This window comes from Melitaea cinxia, chromosome 8 (genome assembly GCF_905220565.1).
Source record: "Melitaea cinxia chromosome 8, ilMelCinx1.1, whole genome shotgun sequence".
NCBI classification, from domain to species: domain Eukaryota; kingdom Metazoa; phylum Arthropoda; class Insecta; order Lepidoptera; family Nymphalidae; genus Melitaea; species Melitaea cinxia.
In genome coordinates, this window is record NC_059401.1 from 11,594,599 (window position 1) to 11,615,787 (window position 21,189).

At 32.3% G+C, this 21,189-nt stretch overlaps 1 protein-coding gene and 1 long non-coding RNA gene across 2 annotated transcripts in view; one reads left to right on the forward strand and one right to left on the reverse strand.

Moving 5' to 3' along the window:
- Positions 1-2,197: 2,197 nt before the first annotated feature.
- LOC123655922 lies at positions 2,198-19,897 on the reverse strand. Its single transcript, XR_006743469.1, has 4 exons — positions 19,888-19,897; positions 4,755-4,759; positions 3,431-3,435; positions 2,198-2,383 (listed from the first exon to the last, which is right to left on the reverse strand). It is a non-coding gene; the product is annotated as an uncharacterized LOC123655922 (long non-coding RNA).
- Positions 7,050-21,189, forward strand: part of LOC123655921 (pyrokinin-1 receptor-like) — a 35,570-nt gene continuing 21,430 nt past the window's right edge. The window contains exons 1-3 of the mRNA XM_045591663.1: positions 7,050-7,836; positions 11,710-11,816; positions 17,299-17,406. Of these exons, the coding sequence (XP_045447619.1) occupies positions 7,050-7,836; positions 11,710-11,816; positions 17,299-17,406 (1,002 nt within the window). The remainder of the gene's footprint in view (positions 7,837-11,709; positions 11,817-17,298; positions 17,407-21,189) is intronic.

Consider the following 21,189-nt stretch of genomic DNA (forward strand, 5'->3'; position numbering starts at 1 on the left):
TGAAGTAAGAGACTTGAAATTTAAAATGTATGCTCTATAGATGGTAAGGAGGCGTTCAAATATTGTATCTTTAGAAATAAACTCTCTTTTGGGGTTAAAACGGGGGATGGTAGATTGACTCATTCATCACGAAATCTCCGAAACCATAAGAGCAATAAATTTGACATTTGACAGGTAGGTTCCTTATAAGGCGTAGACATCTACTAAGAACTGATTTTACGAAACTCGACCCCTAAGGGGGTAAAACGGGGTTAGAAGTTTGTACGAAAGTCCTATATTTTTGAAGTAAGAGACTTGAAATTTAAAATATATGCTCAATAGATGGTGAAAAGGTGTCCAAATATTGTATATTTAGAAATCAACTCCCTTTTGGGGTTAAAACGGGGGTTCGTAAGTTGACTCACTGATCACGAAATCTCCGAAACTATAACACCTACAAACTTGAAATTTAGCAGGTAGGCTCCTTATAGGTCGTAGACATCCGCTAAGAACGAAATTTACGAAACTCGACCCCTAAGGGGGTAAAACGGGGGTTGAAAGTTTGTACGAAAGTCCTATGCTTTGAAGTAAGAGACTTGAAATTTAAAATGTATGCTCTATAGATGGTAAGAAGGCGTTCAAATATTGTATCTTTAGAAATAAACTCTCTTTTGGGGTTAAAACGGGGGATGGTAGATTGACTCATTCATCACGAAATCTCCGAAACCATAAGAGCAATAAATTTGACATTTGACAGGTAGGTTCCTTATAAGGCGTAGACATCTACTAAGAACTGATTTTACGAAACTCGACCCTTAAAGGGGTAAAACGGGGATTGGAAGTTTGTATGAAAATCCTATGTTTTTGATGAAAGAGACTTGAAATTTGAAATGTATGCTCTATAGATGGTGAGAAAGTGTTCAAATAATGTATCTTTAGAAATCACCTTCCTTTTGGGGTTGAAACGGGGGATGATAGGTTGACTCACTCATCACGAAATCTCCGAAACCATAACAGCTACAAATTTGATATTTGGCAGGTTGGCTCCTTATAGGGCGTAGACATTCGCTAAGAACGGGTTTCACAAAACTCAACCCCTAAGGGGGTAAAACGGGGTTTGGACGTTTGTATGAAAGTCCTATGTGTTTGAAGGAAGAGACCTTAAATATAAAATGTATGCTCTATAGATGGTGAGAAGGTGTCCAAATAATGCATCGTAATCTATATATATAAAAGAGAAAGGTCACTAACTCACTCATCACGAGAACTCAAAAACCGCTGGTAGGTCTATCCATCCAGGTTGGACAAAGATAAAATTTGGCAGGGAGGTAGATTATGGTTAGCAGACGTCCGCTAAGAACGGATTTTACGATATTCTACCGCTAAGGGGTTTATTTGGGGTTGACAGTTTGTATGAAACATATACAGCCTGAAAAAAAACCTAAAAATGTGCTGTATAGAGAGGTTTTATAAAAATAACTATTAAATTATAATAAATTGGGCCTTTTAAAAAGTTGCTCAGTGTGATAAGCATTCCAAGTGACTGAAATAAAAAAAAATAATTTGCGTTAAACATCTTGATAGTAATGCATATCTTCATAACCACGCGGACGTAGTCGCGGGAAACAGTTAGTGTTAAACAAAGTCCCCAAAAGTATATGTGATCGATTCCCTCAATGCGGTTTCACCAATGGAGAGAGTGCTTCAAGAGGAAGGTTTACAGAACGGCTAAGCCGATTTTGATGAGAGTTTCACTGGAAGTTTGCCGGGAAAACTTTGTGACACACTGATTTCAACGCGGGCGAAGCCGCGGGCACAGCTAGTTTTATATAAACTTAGTCGTAACAACCAAAGAAAAAATCCAATAATTGCGCAGCCATTCGTAAGTTATTTATGCGAGTACATGTCGGCGATTCATTTGTATATAGAGGTTTAATGAATAATATAATACCGCTTATACTACTTATGTAAGATGCAACAAAATTGCTAACTGGTTTTGGAAATTATTTTGAGTGTCCCGTGTTATTTAGATACCTATAGTCTTTCTTTCTTATTTATCGGTGAAAGTCATTATCAAATACTATGATTAAAACGATTATTATTTAATTGTTAATATGACAATATTCTAAAGACTTCTAATGTAAAATATTTTAATGTTTTTAGCGTTTTGTTTTTCATACTAATTGTTTGGGAGGTTGACTTCAATAATAATGTAGCATTTCTTCTTAAATTAACTTTAATTAATTTCAGATAACGTATATACAAACTTTTACCAATGATTGAACATATGATTATAAAAGACTAACTTATTGTCGGTAATAATGTGAATGCGTCTGACTTGATGTTTCTAATTTTCCAAGCTACCCGCAGTCGCCGGCGCGGTGGGGGAAGGTTCCGTTGAATTCTTAACACCAATATTATTTAAATAATATAGGTAACTACTAAAAAAAATTTTAGACGAAACCGTAATAATAGAAATTTAGCCGAAATCGCCGTGGAAGACTTTATACAAGATAATCATCAATACATATAACGAAATGGGACCTTTATCAATGTAAATAGCACCTAAAATAATGATTGTTAGAAGTTTTGGCTGTTTGTCTGTGCCTTGCTTATCCGATTAGAGGCTTATCCGATTTAGACCTGGTTTTTACTAATATATTATGGTTAGCTTAGATTAACATTTCGTGCTTGTTTCATGTCAATGGGTTTATAAATAAAAAAGTTATGCCACTTTAAAGAATCACGTTGAACATGTTAAGTCACTATTCCACGCGGACGAAGTCGCTAGCACAGCTAGTGGTTAAATCATTTCAAATGTGACATTAAATAATCTTTAATTTAATACACTACAGTACAGTTTAACCAGAAATAAAGATTGTATATTTTTATATAAATGCAATACGATAAAGATTAAATATGTCACAAATAGAAATGTCATCGTGTACAAAGTAAGTTAAATTTATATATTGTAATAAAACTGCGGGACATGCGCAGTCAGGTATTACAGGCAATGCCACAAATCCTTGGAACTGAAACAGCGTAATATCTATTCGTGTAGACTGTGTACAAGAGGAGTATATTTTTGTCTGATTACCCGGAAACAGTTTAGATCTCCAGTTCTAAGGGGATTAAATAAATTATTCTGAAACGGTTATAGCTGAGGGGCTCATACGCAATGTATCGGTTATATCGACTGATTTTAAGTAATCCAAAAAGTGACTTGATATAAAACATGTCTACACTACTACTCAGTTAGGCAATAAATTTGATTTACCGTTGCTGTCGTTTATAACCTTAATAATTCTGTTAAATGTAGACTATGCTTCAGCCTCTAATATCCCACTGGGCATAGGCCTCTTTCTCTGTGTAGGAGAAGGATTAGCGCTTCATCCACACACACACACTGCTCTAATGCGGGTTGGCGGATATATTCCCTACTATGAGTAACGATCGCTATCAAGTGTACATGATAACAACCGGGACTGTCAGCTTAACGTGCTCTCCGAGGCACGGTGGGTCTCCCCCACAAGGACTAAAAACCAGACCGGAAATAAATATTTGTATAAACACAAATATCCACTCCGAGCGGGAATCGAACCCATGACCGTCGGTGAATAGACGCCGCTTATCAAATATTAGGTATACATATTTATAATTCACAACTTAATAAATAAATAATAATAAATAAATATTTACACAATAACACACGGTCGTCTGTTCCTAAAGTAAGCAACTTAATGCTTGTGTTATAGGTAACAGCCGACTGGTATATAGCTACTTTTTTTTTCGATAAACATACTTATAAATAATACATATATAAATATATAAATAAATATTTATATTACACCCAGACTCGGGGTGGGAATCGAACCCACAACCCTCGGAGCAGAAAGCAGGGTCACTACAAACTGCGCCAACGGGCTAGTCGAACTTAAGAACTAAATATTTACAGTTAGTTATGGTACAAATCATGTCCGCATGGATTGGTGCCAAGAATGCTAACTATATGATACTAATTATTTGTATGCTCAGGTGGTTAATAACAGTACAGCTAAATGACGTTATTTGATTAAATGTACTCGTACATTGACATGAATCCTGTGTTGGTGCCTGGTAACACACAAATGCACAGAACATGACGAACAATCAGTTATTGCTACGTTTGTATAATAAATTACAGCACGTTATGTTAGTCTTGCACTCACTAAAAGTTTTAGAAATAGCTCCTCTAATTGAGAGCTAGGAGCTGAGGCTAATTGTAATCAGTTACCTACGACACAAGTACATCGTCTTGTTAATCATCGTTGTATTAATAAAGGTTCGGCGCTCAGTCCACCATACTACTCCACTGCGGGTTGGCAGGTGAACATAACATTAGACATACTATGTGTAAAAAAACTTAATTTTAATGAACTAGGAAGAACTTTAATATTAACAGCTTCGCATTAAATCTAGATTAATATCACAAACTTATATCTCTTGACGTTTAAACCAAGGAAATAATTATCTTATTTTTATACTATAATGAGTGGTAAAAATATCACATTTCTGTCAACCTTGAATGATATTTTATCGACTTTTACATTTCATATACAAGAATATTGCACATAACAATAAGACCGCCTTTGAATGCTTACTCTCTATTTTTTACTTGTTTCGCAACTTTGAGTAATAAAGTTTTCCCCTACGAACCTATATATTTTATGCTTTATAAGTATAATGTGATATAATTGAAACATCAAACCAGATGATAGAAAATATTTGTTAATAACGAAGACTATATACTATTTATTAAAAATATAAATAATATAAGAATATGAAGTATTTTTTATAAACAAAGTCAATATGACCATACTTTTTATTAGTATGCGACAAGTTATAGCGCTAGATATCTAAATAATACAATAAAGATACGTAAACTCAAATTTACTGTAAATAATTACCATTAACGTATAAACTCTGTTTATATAATGTTCAAAATATATGTTTCGATAACACATAGTTTTACTTCCTTAAGTTACTGCACGCCTACAAGGAGGCTGTGCTTTACTTTCACAAAATAAAAAATACGGGAAGTGCTTACTCTTAAATCTCTATATTTTTACCAATGCATTTAAATGCTATAAATACACATTTTTACAAATCCAATGACTTCACTTGTCTTTTATATTTAAAAATATTGTTTTTGCTTTTGTATATATTTGTTTCACATAAGGTCAATTTGGTCAATTGTTGTATTTTTTTTTTTTGTAAAAAAATAACTTTGTATGCAGTCTTTAAATTTAAATTAATGTTTTGCGATACAGTCTTAATAAAATTTATATTATAATATTTAAGCAATTATATTTATTGCAATATAGAACTTAAAAGTGTTTATTACAGACAATTCAATAATAATTTTCGCATAGAATTAATTTATTAAAACGTAAGATCTATTTTTTATAGTTATCAACATAACTGAGCATATTTTAAAAAAAAATTCATTATGAGTTTACTATAATTTTTTTTTAATTTAGGAAAGGTTATTTTATAGTTTTCCGAAATGAAGTATTAGTCGTAAATTTTGACACTTAATATTGATGATTGGTAAATCTCTGATCTGCTTCGGATTAAGTTAAATTAACCTCCATGACATTTTGAGATTGTTTCTAGGACAATTTTGTTGACTTTCATCGTTCGGTTGACTAATCCCTGTATTGACATATACTATAATCTTGTTACGTTACGATCTGCCATTTCTCTTTAGTATAGGGCAAAGGAAGAGATCCACATGGGTCGAGTTTTCCGTGTATCTTTCTAAGAACTGAAAAAAACCACTCAAGGAAAGTATTATGATGACCAATATTACAGAGAAAAATTATTTCAAGTTTGTTTTCAGGATGCTCAAGTCTTGAATTCTGTTATCATTATGTCCCTTTTTTATTAGTTGTATATTACAGCGTTAATAATTTTAAAAGAGTGATCGTTGGGTTTTATACTATCTTTTTTCGAATGCCGTGGTAAGAAAGTTTCGTTCGTTGTTAATAATTACTTACAGTAATATATAATTAAACCAATACTATCACTAGTCAGGCTAAGATTGATGATAATATACATAGCTGAATTTCATAATCGTTAAAACTACCTTACATTGTATAAACTGTATTTGAAAAGAATGTAGAATGTTCATAAATCTAAGCACTGAAGTTTCTCATGGCTTTGCATACGAAACCTATAACATGCAAATACAGCGTTTTTACATCCATTTCAAACATAGCATGACGTACGCCATTTCAGCAGTCGTTATGGAGAGGAGTTTAGTACTACTGAATATTTAATAATATTAAAAAGGACTTTTTTTCAGATGCTCTAGTAATTTGTGCATATCTAAATATTAATACATGAAGCAAAATCTTTGTACCCCTTTTTACGAAAATTGCGTGGACAGAGGAGTATGAAATTTCGCACACTTATAGTTTATGCAAAGGAGTGCAGAGTGTCATTATTTTTTAGAATTATGCATAAAAAGCATTAAATAAATAAATAAAAAGATTACACACACTACCATGTATATGACACACACGTTTGACATCAGAACCTTAATAATGTTTAAAATTATAATTTACATTAGCAAGGTCGAATTTCGACTTCTGGGCGACCACTAGATTTATTTAAAATACAGAAAAATTAGACTTTCTGCAAAATCTTATGATATAATGAAATGATCCTCAAAAAATAACTAATTTGACTTGGATTGAAAAAAAATTGTTTTTGGTTTTAGTTTAATTATTAAAGGCTTGACTTGAACTGGCAAAAATTATTAATCGTAAGATGCTTTTAGCTTGAAGGAAACAGGGTTCTGTCTTTTATATGATCTCAGATATCTTCACATGTTTAGATTCAATAGTATATTCTAAAAAATAACGGTTAATTTGATTTAAATCGAAAAACAATTTATTGAACTTAACACACTTCCTACTTATTATTTTTCACATAAAGCAATGATTATTTTATGAAAGTCGATCTATTTGTATTAGTTACTAACTATTTGTCTTCTTTGCAGATACACGCATTCACATAACAAGGAAATGGAGTTTAAAGACGAAGAAATATACTTATTCAATGGAACCAATGGAACTGAGGAAATTTCTAGTTTCTCGGAAGTGGAATCCCTCAACGTGATCGTTCCTTTAACTTTTATATACGTGGTTATACTTATAGCAGGTGTTCTTGGAAATATAAGCACTTGTGTCGTAATAGGCCGCAACCGATCGATGCACACGGCTACCAACTTTTATCTGTTTAGTTTAGCTATCTCTGACCTTCTTCTTTTATTATGCGGCTTACCACTGGAAGTGCATCGCTTATGGGAACCCTTGTCTTATTCCCTCGGTGAGGCCGTATGTATCACGTTTGGCCTCATATCTGAAACGTCAGCGAATGCCACAGTGTTAATTATAACAGCATTTACAGTGGAAAGGTACATTGCAATATGCCGCCCTTTTATATCTCACACTATGTCCAAACTATCCAGAGCCGTGCGTTACATAATATTAATATGGATTAGTGCATTTTGTTTCGCTGTGCCTCAAGCCATGCAGTTTGGTGTCATAACTTACAGTGACAGGGGTCAGAATATTAGTGCGTGTACAGTAAAAGGTCATGGAGTGCATCAAGTGTTCGTAACTTCAGGTTTTGTGTTTTTTGTGGTGCCGATGTCTTTAATAACAGTACTGTACGCGTTGATTGGAATGAAACTTCGATCATCTCATATCATACACCGCGTAAAAAATACATCAAATGACAGTAAGCGTTCTAACGGAGCGCCACGGTATAGAAGTGGTGCTTCGCAAAGAAAGGTCATAAGAATGTTGGGTACGTATTTAATTTGTTAATAATTCCTTGATTATAATTTACTTACAAACCAGTTTTAAATAATAAAATATTGTTTTTTTATTATTGTACATAACTGAAAAATAAAACGATGACTAACCGTTTGTAAAACTAAAAAAGTATATTACACAATAATAAGATGTGTACTGCTTAAATTTTTTTCTGTCATAGTACGAGATCTGAACTAGAGACGACCTTTACCCAGCTGTTTGATGGAGGATAATTATTTTATATTTATTTTAGTACATTCAAAACCAATCGCAAGCGCGTTGGCGGGTTGCTATAAATCTGCTGCTTTGAATGGTGGTTGGTGAATATAATATAGCCTGACAAGGATCTTTTCAGCGAACCCGTTTTCGATTTATTTTTAATGTACTAAAGTACTTGGACAATCATTAATTCTTATTTGCCATCATTTAAATTTAAAAATGTTGATAGTATTGACTATTGTGTCTGCGTGTGCATTGCAACTGATTAATACAATTATTCAGGAAAATTAAACTTGCAAATAAAGAATAACTGTTACATTAGTAAATGCTAGTTAGTATATTTATTTTGTGCATCTTGTATTGTTAATTATTTTACCACAAAGATTGTATTATTGTAAATATATATCTATAATCTATAATCTATAATCTATAATAATATATATAAAAGCGAAAGGTCACTCACTCATCACGAAATCTCCGAAACTATAACACCTACAAACTTGAAATTTGGCAGGTAGGCTCCTTATAGGACGTAGACATCCGCTAAGAACGGATTTTATGAAACTCGACCCCTAAGGGGGTAAAACGGGGGTTGCAAGTTTGTATGAAAGTCCTATGTTTTTGAAGTAAGAGACTTGAAATTTAAAATTTATGCTTTATAGATAGTGAGAAGGCGTCCAAATAATGTATCTTTAGAAATCAACCCCCTTTTGGGGTTAAAACGGGGGATGGTAGGTTGACTCACTGATCACGAAATCTCCGAAACTATAACACCTACAAACTTGAAATTTGGCAGGTAGGCTCCTTATAGGGCGTCAACATCCGCTAAGAGATGATTTTACGAAACTCGACCCCATAGGGGATAAAACGCGGGTTGGAAGTTTGTATGAAAGTCCTATGTTTTTGAAGTAAGAGACTTGAAATATAAAATGTACGCTCTTTAGATGGTGAGAAGGTGTCCAAATAATGCATCGTTATCTATATATATATACAAGAGAAAGGTAAATAACTCACGCATCACGTGAACTCAAAAACCGCTGGATGGTCTATCCATCCAGGTTGGACAAAGATAAAATTTGGCAGGGAGGTAGATTATAGTTAGTAGACGTCTGCTAAGAACGGATTTTACGATATTCCACCGCTAAGGGGGTTTAATTGGGGTTGATAGTTTGTATGAAACACATACAGCCTGAAAACAAAACCAAAAATGTGGTGTATAGAGAGGTTTTATAAAAATAACTATTAAATTATACTAAATTGTGCCTTTTAAAAAGTTACTCACTTTAATAAGCATTTCAAGTGACTGAAATAAAAAAAATAATTTGCGTTAAACATCTTAATAGTAATGCATATCTTCATAACCATGCGGACGTAGTCGCGGGCAACAGTTAGTGTATTATAAAACAAAGTCGATTCGCTCAAAATCTACAGAACGGATTTTCATGCGGTTTCACCATTGGAGAGAGGGCTCCACCATTGGCAAGACGAAGGGTTACGGAACGGCTAAGCCGATTTTGATGAGAGTTTCACTGAAAGTTTGCCGGGAAAACTTTGTGACACACTAATTTCAACGCGGGCGAAGCCGCGGGCACAGCTAGTATATATATATATATATATATATATATATATATATACTAGCTGTGTGGCTACGGCACTAAAGAATTTAGCCACCCCCTCTCTTCCCGTGGGTGTCGTAAGAGGCGACTAAGGGATAACACAGTTCCGCTACCACCTTGGAACTTAAAAAGCCGACCGATGGCGGGATAACCATCCAATTGCTGGCTTTGAAATACACAGGCCGAAGACGGGCAGCAGCGTCTTCGGTGCGACAAGCCAGTACTGCGGTCACCAACCCGCCTGCCCAGCGTGGTGACTATGGGCAAAACACATGAGTTCACGTTATTTTTGGCGTAAACTTGTGGAGGCCTATGTCCAGCAGTGGACGGTATAGGCTGTAATGATGATATATATATATATATATATATATATATATATATATATATATATATATATATATATATATATATATATATATATATATATATATATATATGGTCGAATTGAATAACCTCCTCCTGCAAAACATTTTTTTATTAATCACGACGTATTTATCGTTTTATTACGCTCTTGCTCTGCAGCTCGACTGTATTAATCTGTTGTAATTGGATAATTTGATCCCCAATTCCAAAATCCCGGGATTAATATTGAGATTATAGACAGATAGCAAAGAATTTCATTCATGAAATAACCATTTGTTAAAAGTTAAACTTTTCAAGTAACAATTTAAAGCTGGCGCTTGTCATGTAGTCCCATTTAATTTGATCGATATCTGAGAAGAATTTTTTGAGTCATCTCTAATAGTATATCGTATTTTATTGAATTTCTTTTGTCTACCTACGTTGTATTACTTGTCGTTCAAATCGAGGTCAGAAATTTGAACGTATAAACGTTATAGGGTGGCGACTGTTGATGATCCTTAAAAAATAAATAAATGTATAAATAAGTAAATAAATAAATAATTACTTTTGATGGAATATAAAGTATAAATAATATAAAATAAAATTTCAAAACCACGAGTGTCAGTTATGAAAAATATTACAATATGTAAATCTATCCAACTATAATATGCTGGTCTTATTTCAAGTTTATGCCACATCAACTGACAAGATCGATTTGTTTTGTCTCCGTCACCCGTCAATGCAATGGCAGTTTTACAGTTTAGATGCTGTTAGAATGCGTCACTTACATAATTATATTCGATGGCCGAGTGTAACTTCGTAGTAGCGAATAACTAATGACAGAAATTCGTTCAATACATACGTACATATTACAAAAGTTTAATAATATAAATGCATGTTTTATGCAACTAGGCTTTTCTCAAATTCATTCAACATTAAAATCTTATCTCTGCTATATTTGTCACTTAGAAGTTAGTTTAAATAACTAATGTCAAAACAGTAGGTTCTGATAAAATGGTTACGTAAATTATTATTTATAACATGAAAGATATAAGAAAAGTACATATGTTCAATGCTAAATTCAAATTGAGTCCAATTATTGTATTAACTGTGTTTAATTTATGTATGTAGACGTTCTCAGAAAATATAATTTTTAATTACATAGTTTAAAACTTCTCATCTTCATTACGTCTTTTTAAAAGTAGTAAACTGTTTTTATCAGTTTATATAATCTGATATCATTTATGTATAATGTATGAACCAGTGTTAGTGTAGCAATTGGTAAATGTTCCTTTGGTAGACGTAAAATGAGGATTTTAAATATTCCATACCTATTAGTTAAAATATTATTTTCAAAATAATTATTGTAAGATTGATCTAACGAAAATTTTGCATCAAAGAAGTCGGCTGCTTTAAAGGAGCTTTTTTGTTTTTATCTGTTAATAAATAAAAATATTATTATTAATTTATTTTATCTGTTAATAACATTTAAATTGTGATATTTATTACAACATGTATTATTTGTTGCACGTGTTATATTTACTACATTATGTAGACTTGCTTTTGTTTAAAATTCATATGTTATACTTAAAGAGAACAAGACGAGTCATATCATTAACTTGAAAGAAAATGACGATTACATTGATACTATGCAGTATATACAATCAAATTTATTATTTGTATCACAGTGGCGGTGGCGCTATCATTCTTCCTGTGCTGGGCTCCGTTCCATGTGCAAAGGCTGATAGCTATCTATGGAAAAAATTTGGAGCACCCCACTGATACATTCTACAAGGTAAGATTATCTTTAAAATATGCTGTGTGTGTAACTTTTATAGTTTATTTTAAAAATGTGTATATAAAGTAAACTCCACTGTTTTACCGGAGCTATCTAACATTAACATAATAAAGGGGGAATTTGAAAAATTAATTTTGTGTCAAAATTTTAATAAAATTTGGTAAGATAGAAAGGTAGTTAATTAATTGTAAAGCATGGTATATTAATCATTAGTAATAAAAGTCATCACCATGATTATACAAAGATTAAATTTACCTTAAATAGAATGGTTTTTAGAAGAAGTTTTAGAAATACGGCGTAACGTTACGGCGGCGCTGGACGGAAAAAATTGGATGCCTAGCGAAGTGGGAAACGATCGGTTAATAACTTATATTTTTTAATTACTTGTACTCTATGGTAGCTTCGGTAGCTTCGAGGGGTAGGTGGATCGAAGCGTGAGGGAGGATGTAAAGGTCACGATTCTGGTGAATCTATATTTTGTAATATCAGACTTTCCTGTTTATTATGGCTTCCTAGTTCCAAAGAAGTTTTAAAATTGGCTATATAAATTTTAACATTTAATTATTCTGTTGTAAATTATACATAAGACTTTATCTTTTGATTATTGTTTGGATCAATCTCAAAATTTGCTGATATATCCTGTCTCACAGAGATGTTACGGATACAGACAGAGAATTACTGTCTCTTCGCCACAAATATAAGCCACAAATAGTTAATCGACACTCAATGGTTGAAAATGTTTGTTATCATTTGTTCAATGAGATGTACTTTTTTATTATTTAGAAGTCTATGCATTAAACACAAAATTTTAAAACAACGATTTATGATTTTTGTGAGATTGATCACGATATCGTTAGCATTAAATCATATGAATTATATATCAAAATAAAGAATTTCTTGATATAATTAATTAAACTTACGATGGTTAAATTTATAATTAATATTTAAACTAAACAAATTTATTTTTGATATACTGGATTATATACCAAATAAAAGTAAAAACTTTTTAAAATCAAATAGATTAGACAGTAGGTAGTGTTAATGAGAAAATTGAAATAAAATTTCATATCAATATGAAATAAAATTTCATATTTCTCACTAAGAATTGGAACTTGGAATTTTCTCTCGTTCCAAGAGTTTTTTCCTCCGGCATTTTTCCCCTCCGCCAACACTAGCGTCCATTAGGTTAAATAATTTTTTGTAAAATTTAATGAAACCGAAGAAACAATAGAAAGCCAATGTCATGTCTGCCGAGACACTATATATTAGAGCAAAAAAAATGTTATTTATTGTATAACACTGGTTACATTACCTAAGTTTGTAATATCATTATCATTACAGCCTATACAGTCCACTGCTGGACATAGGCCTCCACAAGTTTACGCCAAAAATAACGTGAACTCGTGTGTTTTGCCCATAGTCACCACGCTGGGCAGGCGGGTTGGTGACCGCAGTACTGGCTTTGTCGCATCGAAGACGCTGCTGCCCGTCTTCGGCCTGTGTATTTCAAAGCCAGCAGTTGGATGGTTATCCCGCCATCGGTCGGCTTCATAAGTTCCAAAGTGGTTGTGGAACCTTGTTATCCCTTAGTCGCCTCTTACGACACCCACGGGAAGAGAGGGGGTGGCTAAATTCTTTAGTGCCGTAGCCACACAGCACATAATAAGTTTGTAATATGCCTAATATTAATACTGTAGTTATTTTGAAATTGTTAGTTTATTTTATACCATGGTTCTTTTGTTATTTTTTTCAAATGTAGGGTTTTTATTTGAACTTCATTAGGTGTGTGTCACCTTATGGCATAATGAATATTTTTATTTATTTTAATAAAAAAAAAAACTTAAAATTGTTATGATTACGATTCAGGGTCATCAGGATCATTCAACGCCTTTTACGTATGTTCAAACTTAATTATTTTGTAAACATGTAAATGGCTTCAATATTAAATTAAAACTTCTTTTAATTATAACTGGTACTTACATTGAATGCACTGCACACTGCCTTTGTTAGAAGAAATCAATAATTTTCAAATAGTATATTCTATATTATTAACGTGAAACAAAAACCTTGTAAGTATTCCAATCTTATCAAATGAGTCCACACGCAAAGCGGAAAATTCTTGGGACACTTTTAGATAACAAAAGTTTTCGTATTACTGGAGGTGGGCGTACCTCTAGGCTTTTTTATGTTTCATTCGCAGTATATGAGCTTTATGCGTGGAAACACTACCTCATTCTAATGTCAAGGACTTGGGATATTGAGGCAAAAGCTGAATCGGGTTAACGGCCCAAATATACGTCACTCATCCCACTTAGATAATATTTTTGTGCCATTTGTTATTGACGCACTTAGATCTTAAAGTAGCGACACTAAAAGAATTTTAAAGGATTTAAAATTCACAAATATTAGTCCCTATTACGGACAATCTTATTAATTTTTTGCTCAGACAATCAAAAATGGCAGCCTGCTTCTATTCACAGAGAACACAGTGTAATGAAATTATCGTTAAATTTTTATATTTTGTGAACTGATATAACGCTGTAATTTTTGTTTCTCTGTTTCATAATCTACGGTACTACATTTTCTTTCATGTAAATTCTGAATGTGCTATAAAGTATTAAGTAAATACATAAAATTGTGACCAATGTCCTCAATCAATCAATCCATCAAAAATAACCTTAAATAGGCTTCAGCAACATTGAATCGTCATTTTACAAATAAATTTTTTTAAGTGATTATTATTTTGAAAAGTGTAGTGGATAATTTCTATTAGTTCGTGCTTAGGATAAACTGCTCTCTGGACGGATGTAAAAATATCTTTATATTTTAAACATCGTGTTACCACCGTAATTGAGACATCTCGTTTCAGCTAAGTGAGATTACATTTCTATGTTCAATATTTATTTATTCTTTCTTAAATCTAAATAAGCTTTTTTCCATAGAACTTGTAGTTTAGCCGGATATCGAGATTAAATGTTTTTCTACCCTTAAACTTAGGTGGGGACCTACCACTTCCCGACCACAAATCGCCCCTAATTTATTTTTCCTTTAATTTTCGTTGTATTCTCTTTCTTTTACAATGGGTTTCATCCTACTATAATATTTTTTTGTTTTCAAAATCTATCTGCACTGGTCTAATACTCTTCTGACTGCTTAAAATACATAAAAGATGAAAACATAAAAGTCAGTCGTCTAGAATATTGTTAAAAGTAATACTGAACAACTACTACTATTGGAATATTTTCTTAATCAATACACATATTACCAAAGCCGAGAGAAAGATAGAGCCCATTTCAATTTTACGGGGTTCTTTGAAATGATTTGATTGGTTGAAGAACGGATCCCGACTTTTAACCTTTCTATTTGCAAAGTTGCAGTTTTATGATATACACAAGTCATTAGCAAAAACTCAGGTACAAGGAGTCCTATGGAAAATATATATTATACCGAGTTATGGAAGGTTATGGTATTTATGAAAATTTTATTTGCATTTGTCCATGTTTTATGAGGTTTATGCCATTTTCTCCATAGAGCTATTTTTATGGCTAATCTCTTTAAAACACTTGTGATTTGGTTAAGTACTATCTTAAGTTTTGAGCTAAAATGGCATTCATATAAAAATAAACGGAATAAAAAACCATACTTCGATAAATAATAGCCCCAAAAGCGTTGAAAGAAAAGGAGGCATTATCTTTTATTATCAAAACCAATTAAGGTTTCAAAACAGCCTGTCTTCAATATAGAAAGGACTTGTTAAGTTGCTAAAATCCAGGGAAATAATAAATTTAATCATTACTAATCAATACTATCAAGCAAAATATCATTATGATGAGGGCAAGTCTGCTAAAACTGTAGCTGGTTTATGTCAATAAGTAAAGATTTATAATTATAAGTGGTTTTATAATTTAATTTCAATATAAGCTTTTATCACATTTAGACATAAGTAATACCATTATTTTTACTAATACATAATAATTACCACATTTCTGTCATAATGCAATTATATTATACCAAGATTAGAACCTCCAATTAGCAAGAAGCAATACTTCTGTAAACGTTTGTAAATTTTTCGGATATTAAGCGTCGTCCGGTCGTTTGTGCTTGTGTATTGTGTGATTTTCCGGACTCCTGAGTCCTTTCAGGGGTCACTTAGTGTGAGGCATTTTTTTTCCTTTGTTAACAAATCAGTAGTTTTTATTTTTCTTACCCGAATATGCAGAAATAGATTATTTTTTTATGCAACTAGGTCGACAAACAAGCGTACGGTTCACTTGATAGTAAGCGATTATCGTAGCTTATAGACGCTTGCACCGCCAGAAGCATTGTAAGCGCTTTGCCGACCCAATCCCCAATTCCCCCCATGAGCTCTGGTCACCTTACTCACTATCAGGAACATAACACTGCTTGAAAACAGTATTATTTAGCTGTGGTCTTCTGTAAGGTCGAGGTACTACCCCAGCCGGGCAGCTCCATATTTTGAGTAGGCAATTTTCTGCTGTGCTCTACCTCAGTTAATCACATAAGGATTCAATTTATATAATATTACACGACCATACCTTGCAATTCGGATGAGCAAAATTCATTCAATGTGACTATTCCGGATATTAAAAACATCGTACATTTATACGAGTATCATGATATAAAACTATAATAAAATAATTGAAATGATTTATTAAATATGCTATTGTTTAGAATTCTCGGCAAAAACATTAAATAACTGAATATTATTATTCTTTTTAATTTTATTATTAGAAGTTTATTGTTGACCCAAAGTCCGCAAGATCGCAATTTCGCTTTAAACTACATGTGAAAATTACACTTAATAATGTAGTCTTGTAACTGATCAAGTCTCTTTGTTAAAAATTCGAAGACATTTTTAATTTGTTGTACATTAGATTAAATTACTATTTATTTTTACTTTTTTATCTTTTAAAAAGGAGTAAATTTTACGTTCCACCGCAAAAAGCCGATTCCTAATTCGCCGCGGCTGTATTGGAAAGTATAATAAATCAATTTTACAATTAAAAATCTCCTGTAGTCTCTTTCTGTTTCCGTAACACGTCTTGTTGGCTGGATTAATATATTTATTTTACAAAGCCCTCATAACAATATTCTATTTCAGTTTATTAAACTATTTATGTTTAATACAAAAATTGATATTGACACATGAGATTGATACATGTATATTCGTATTAAATAACCACAAATGTTTAAGATATTTTATATAAAAATCCATGCCTTTGTATGTATTAATGTTAAATTGTTTCATTTATTATTATACTGATATTTCGTTGTACATTTAGCTGTGTTCGAGGATTTCTGTAATTTCCAGATTTCAAGTTATTAGGATTTAGGACCAAGGGTTATGATATTCCTAGTTGCCCAACTTTCATGTTCGTTTCCTCTAAACAACTTTCATTCATTTCTTCTAACTGTCTCTAACGCTATTTTATAGTTTTAATAAAGTTTTTGGTTACAGGTGTACATTATACTAACCGACCTGTCAGGAGTCCTTTATTTTCTCTCCACGGCGATCAATCCAGTCCTATACAACATCATGTCAAACAAGTTTAGAAACGCATTTAAGGTGAGCAAATAATTAATACTAATTAGTTGAATTAATTTTTATAAACTTTGTACGACGAGACGCAATAAAAATAATATGGGCAACGAACTGAAGGCTGAGATTTTCTTGCAAATTAATGTGTATAATTAATAATTATATGTAAGGTTTTTTTTTATAGTTTTGGTGTATAATATTATTTCTTATTTTAATTATATTGTAAGTTAATTAAGCAATATACGTAACATACGTAAATAAGATTTTATAATTATTTTATTTTTTCGTAAAAAATTCGCCAGGTAGTCGTAGGTTGTTTTTATGAAATATAAATTTTTTGCAAGTCACGTTATTGTCTATGAAACAAGGGTATTTAATAAGTACATTACGTACGCCATCTTGTCCATTGTACACACATACTATTTGGAGTACAGTAACCAGAAGCTTAATACCCCTCAGGCCCTCATCCTTGACGGTCGTCTTATCTCTCCAACCCTATAAAACCGAATATTAATTAAGTATAATCTCTCTTCTAGAGTTTATAATTATTATCAAATGTTGGTTTACTTCATCAAGACTACGGGTATCGAATTTTCAACAACATTTTCGGGCTACGTCTTACTATATCTAGGTACTTGATTACGAATATTTTCTAAATGTTATTTTTTTTAGTAAATAGCGATGCTGACTACCGATGGTAAATTAGATGTGAATTATTTGTGATGGTAAAAAAAAACTGTTTCGGTAATTTCAGCACACAACTACCACTAAAAATCAATAAGCTAGAAAATAAATGTATGTATAGAAAATATTAATATCTATGAAAGCGATAAAAAAACAACAATTGCGTTCAAACGACACTAAAGACAAATGTCCCATCATTTGTTCCGTGTGTGATACAAACTGTTATTATTATTAAAGTGTTTTCCTTTGTTTCGCAATATTATATGTTATTCTGTCTTTGACAGAAACCCCCATTTGAAGTGTCGTCGTACCAATATAATTTTTGTTTCAACAATATTCTGTTCATGCATTTAAAATGATTTGAATATGGAAGACTACATTTTATGAATTTTATGCGATAAAAAACTTATCATATATTTTAATACGCTAAGGTGAAGATGTTTGCCTCCCCTTTTAGAAAAACTTCACAATTACTCCACATAAACTATATATCATTTTATAGATAATTGCTTGATTATTTTAAAAAATTATTATCGCTTTTGTTTTTGTAAATTAATTAATTGTTAAAATTATATATATGACGGTTTAAATTTTGAAACGTCAACATGATTGACGGTCGGTAATTTTTTTACTTATATAGTGTAAATTTTTTGCACGGGTATTTTATTTATTTATTCTTAATGTACACCGAAATACAGACACATATGGAGACACATTTGGAATGCCCTTCCGGCTTCCGTTTTTCCAACGAGCTATAACTTAGGTATCTTTAAATCAAGTGTGAATAGGCATCTTCTAGGCAAGCGCGCACCACCTTAGGCTGCATCTTCACTTGACTTAAGGTGAGATCGCAGTCAAGCGCTAGTCTATATATTTAAAAAAAAAAAAAAAAAAAAACATATAAAGAAAGATACAATACAAGATGTACAAAGGCGATCTTATCGCTAAATAGCGATTTCTTCCAGATAACCTTTGGGTACAGGACACGATACAGTAGCAGCGGTTAAGGTGTGCACAAATTAGGGAGTAAAGATCAATTATAAATAGATAAAAACTACGATATGATAAACTTACATAATTATTAAAAAAGAAAAAAAAAACATATAAATAAGTAAATATTTTAGTATATAATGTATGAAACACATATATACACACATACATACATACATACATATAACATACACATACATAATTACATTGAGGCATACATATATCTACATAGTAATATGCATAAAAAAAAATTAGATACATAAAATATACAGTAACAATAATTATTTACAAATAATACTATATAAATATCATATCAATAAATGTTATTAACGATATGTAGATAGAAAATGTTTATCGGGTATTGCTGGTAACTATAATAGTAGTTTATGCAACTGTCATATAATGAAGGGTATTAAAACACGAGTGTGAGTTTATGAAACGAGCGCAGCGAGTTTCATAATAGTAACGAGTGTTTTAATACCCGTGTTATATGCAGTTGCATACACTACTTTATCTTCACTAATGCAATTAATCAAACAACAAGAGTAAAAGCTGACAATAGTTTATTTATAATAATTGTTCAAATTTTGGATGGTACAATTTTGAAAGTTAATGTTAATTATTGATCCAGCAGCTGTAGCGGTCGCGGGGCAAGCAGTAGAGCTCGTAGACGGAGTCGGAATAAGTTATTATATTCTTTTTCATATAATTTTCTAGATTTTTTTGGCAAAAGATTGTGAGTTAATTTTGTTGCCAATTCTAGAATATCCGGAGGCGTACAAATATCATCGTCGCTATCCATTTTTAACTTTTAATTTATTAAATTAAATTCACGCGTACGTGTATTGTCACAGTGATTTTGCCGCCATTAAAATCTAACCAATGAGAGCGCAGCTGCGCGCATGCGCGCGATGTTATAATGAGATTTTACGATATCGATGTGGATATTATACCATCATGTGAAATTGCTTAAATTGAGTGTTTTGTTGTCTGTGCTATAACAGTAGTAATTATAAGTCAAGTATTGGAAACATAAGTAGAATGTTACAACATTAGTGTAGATAAAAAATATTAAATATTTTGATCTCAATCCTAACTTAATGGACGGCCCGAATATGAGTTATAGCTGCGTGGTAAGTTGTGAATAAGTTTTGAATATTTAGAAACCACCTCTATAGGATAAATAGAAAACATTATTTATTTGGCTCGTGTTGATCAACTGAGCATAAACATGTTCTTTTAAAGCGCAATTGATTACAAATATAATTAAGAAAAGGAATAAGAATACGTTATTACTAGTAAGTAAAGTAAATTGTAGTCAATATTGTTTGGTATTTTACTTAGTACGATAATAAAAAATAAAAAAACCCAAATAACTATTAATTTAAATAATGTTTTGTCTTAACGCATAGTTATCAGAGGATACATCTTTAGGTCAATTGCCGAAGCAATAATATAATCAGATCACAAGATAGGTTTAAAGGCGTCACTGTCTCATGCTACTAGGTATATTTTACGCAAAACTGAGCTCTTGGTGGTAGAGGGTGTATATGAATTCCCCGCCTGTCTTACGAACACTATCATGTCAAAGCCGAACCGCCAAATATCTTCGGATGTGTTCCGATTCGATAACATGTAAGCCAGTTTCCCTCATTCCACGCTATCCTTTCCCCTAGTGTGTGGCATCCCCGTCAGTCCTAGACCAGTGGCATAATATTTCTTATGTTGGAGCGCTTGGCGCTGTCATGGGATCCAGGGAGAACCGATTAAATGGTCCACTGCTGGCTGCCCGGTGGTTCGTAGGAGAGCCAAAACCAGGCCATCCCGGCATGGGAGGATGTCCCGCTGCCATCGGAAAAAAACCCGTTAACTGATCACGGTGTGTGGCTAACTAGCCGGATCGGGGCTCTTCCGTCCTAGAAGATGGAAAAACGCGGGGATTATTGATATTTACTATTAATAGTAGTGTATAGGTAGCGTAGCCGCTACCTACACACTAAATAATCACAATAAGTTATAATTCGGTAATATAATTAAAATAATCTTTACCTTAGTTTTTGTAGCGACTAAATATTAAATATATTGTACTTTTTTATATATATTCTCAAGGGAAACTTCAGTTCAGACGTTGATAGT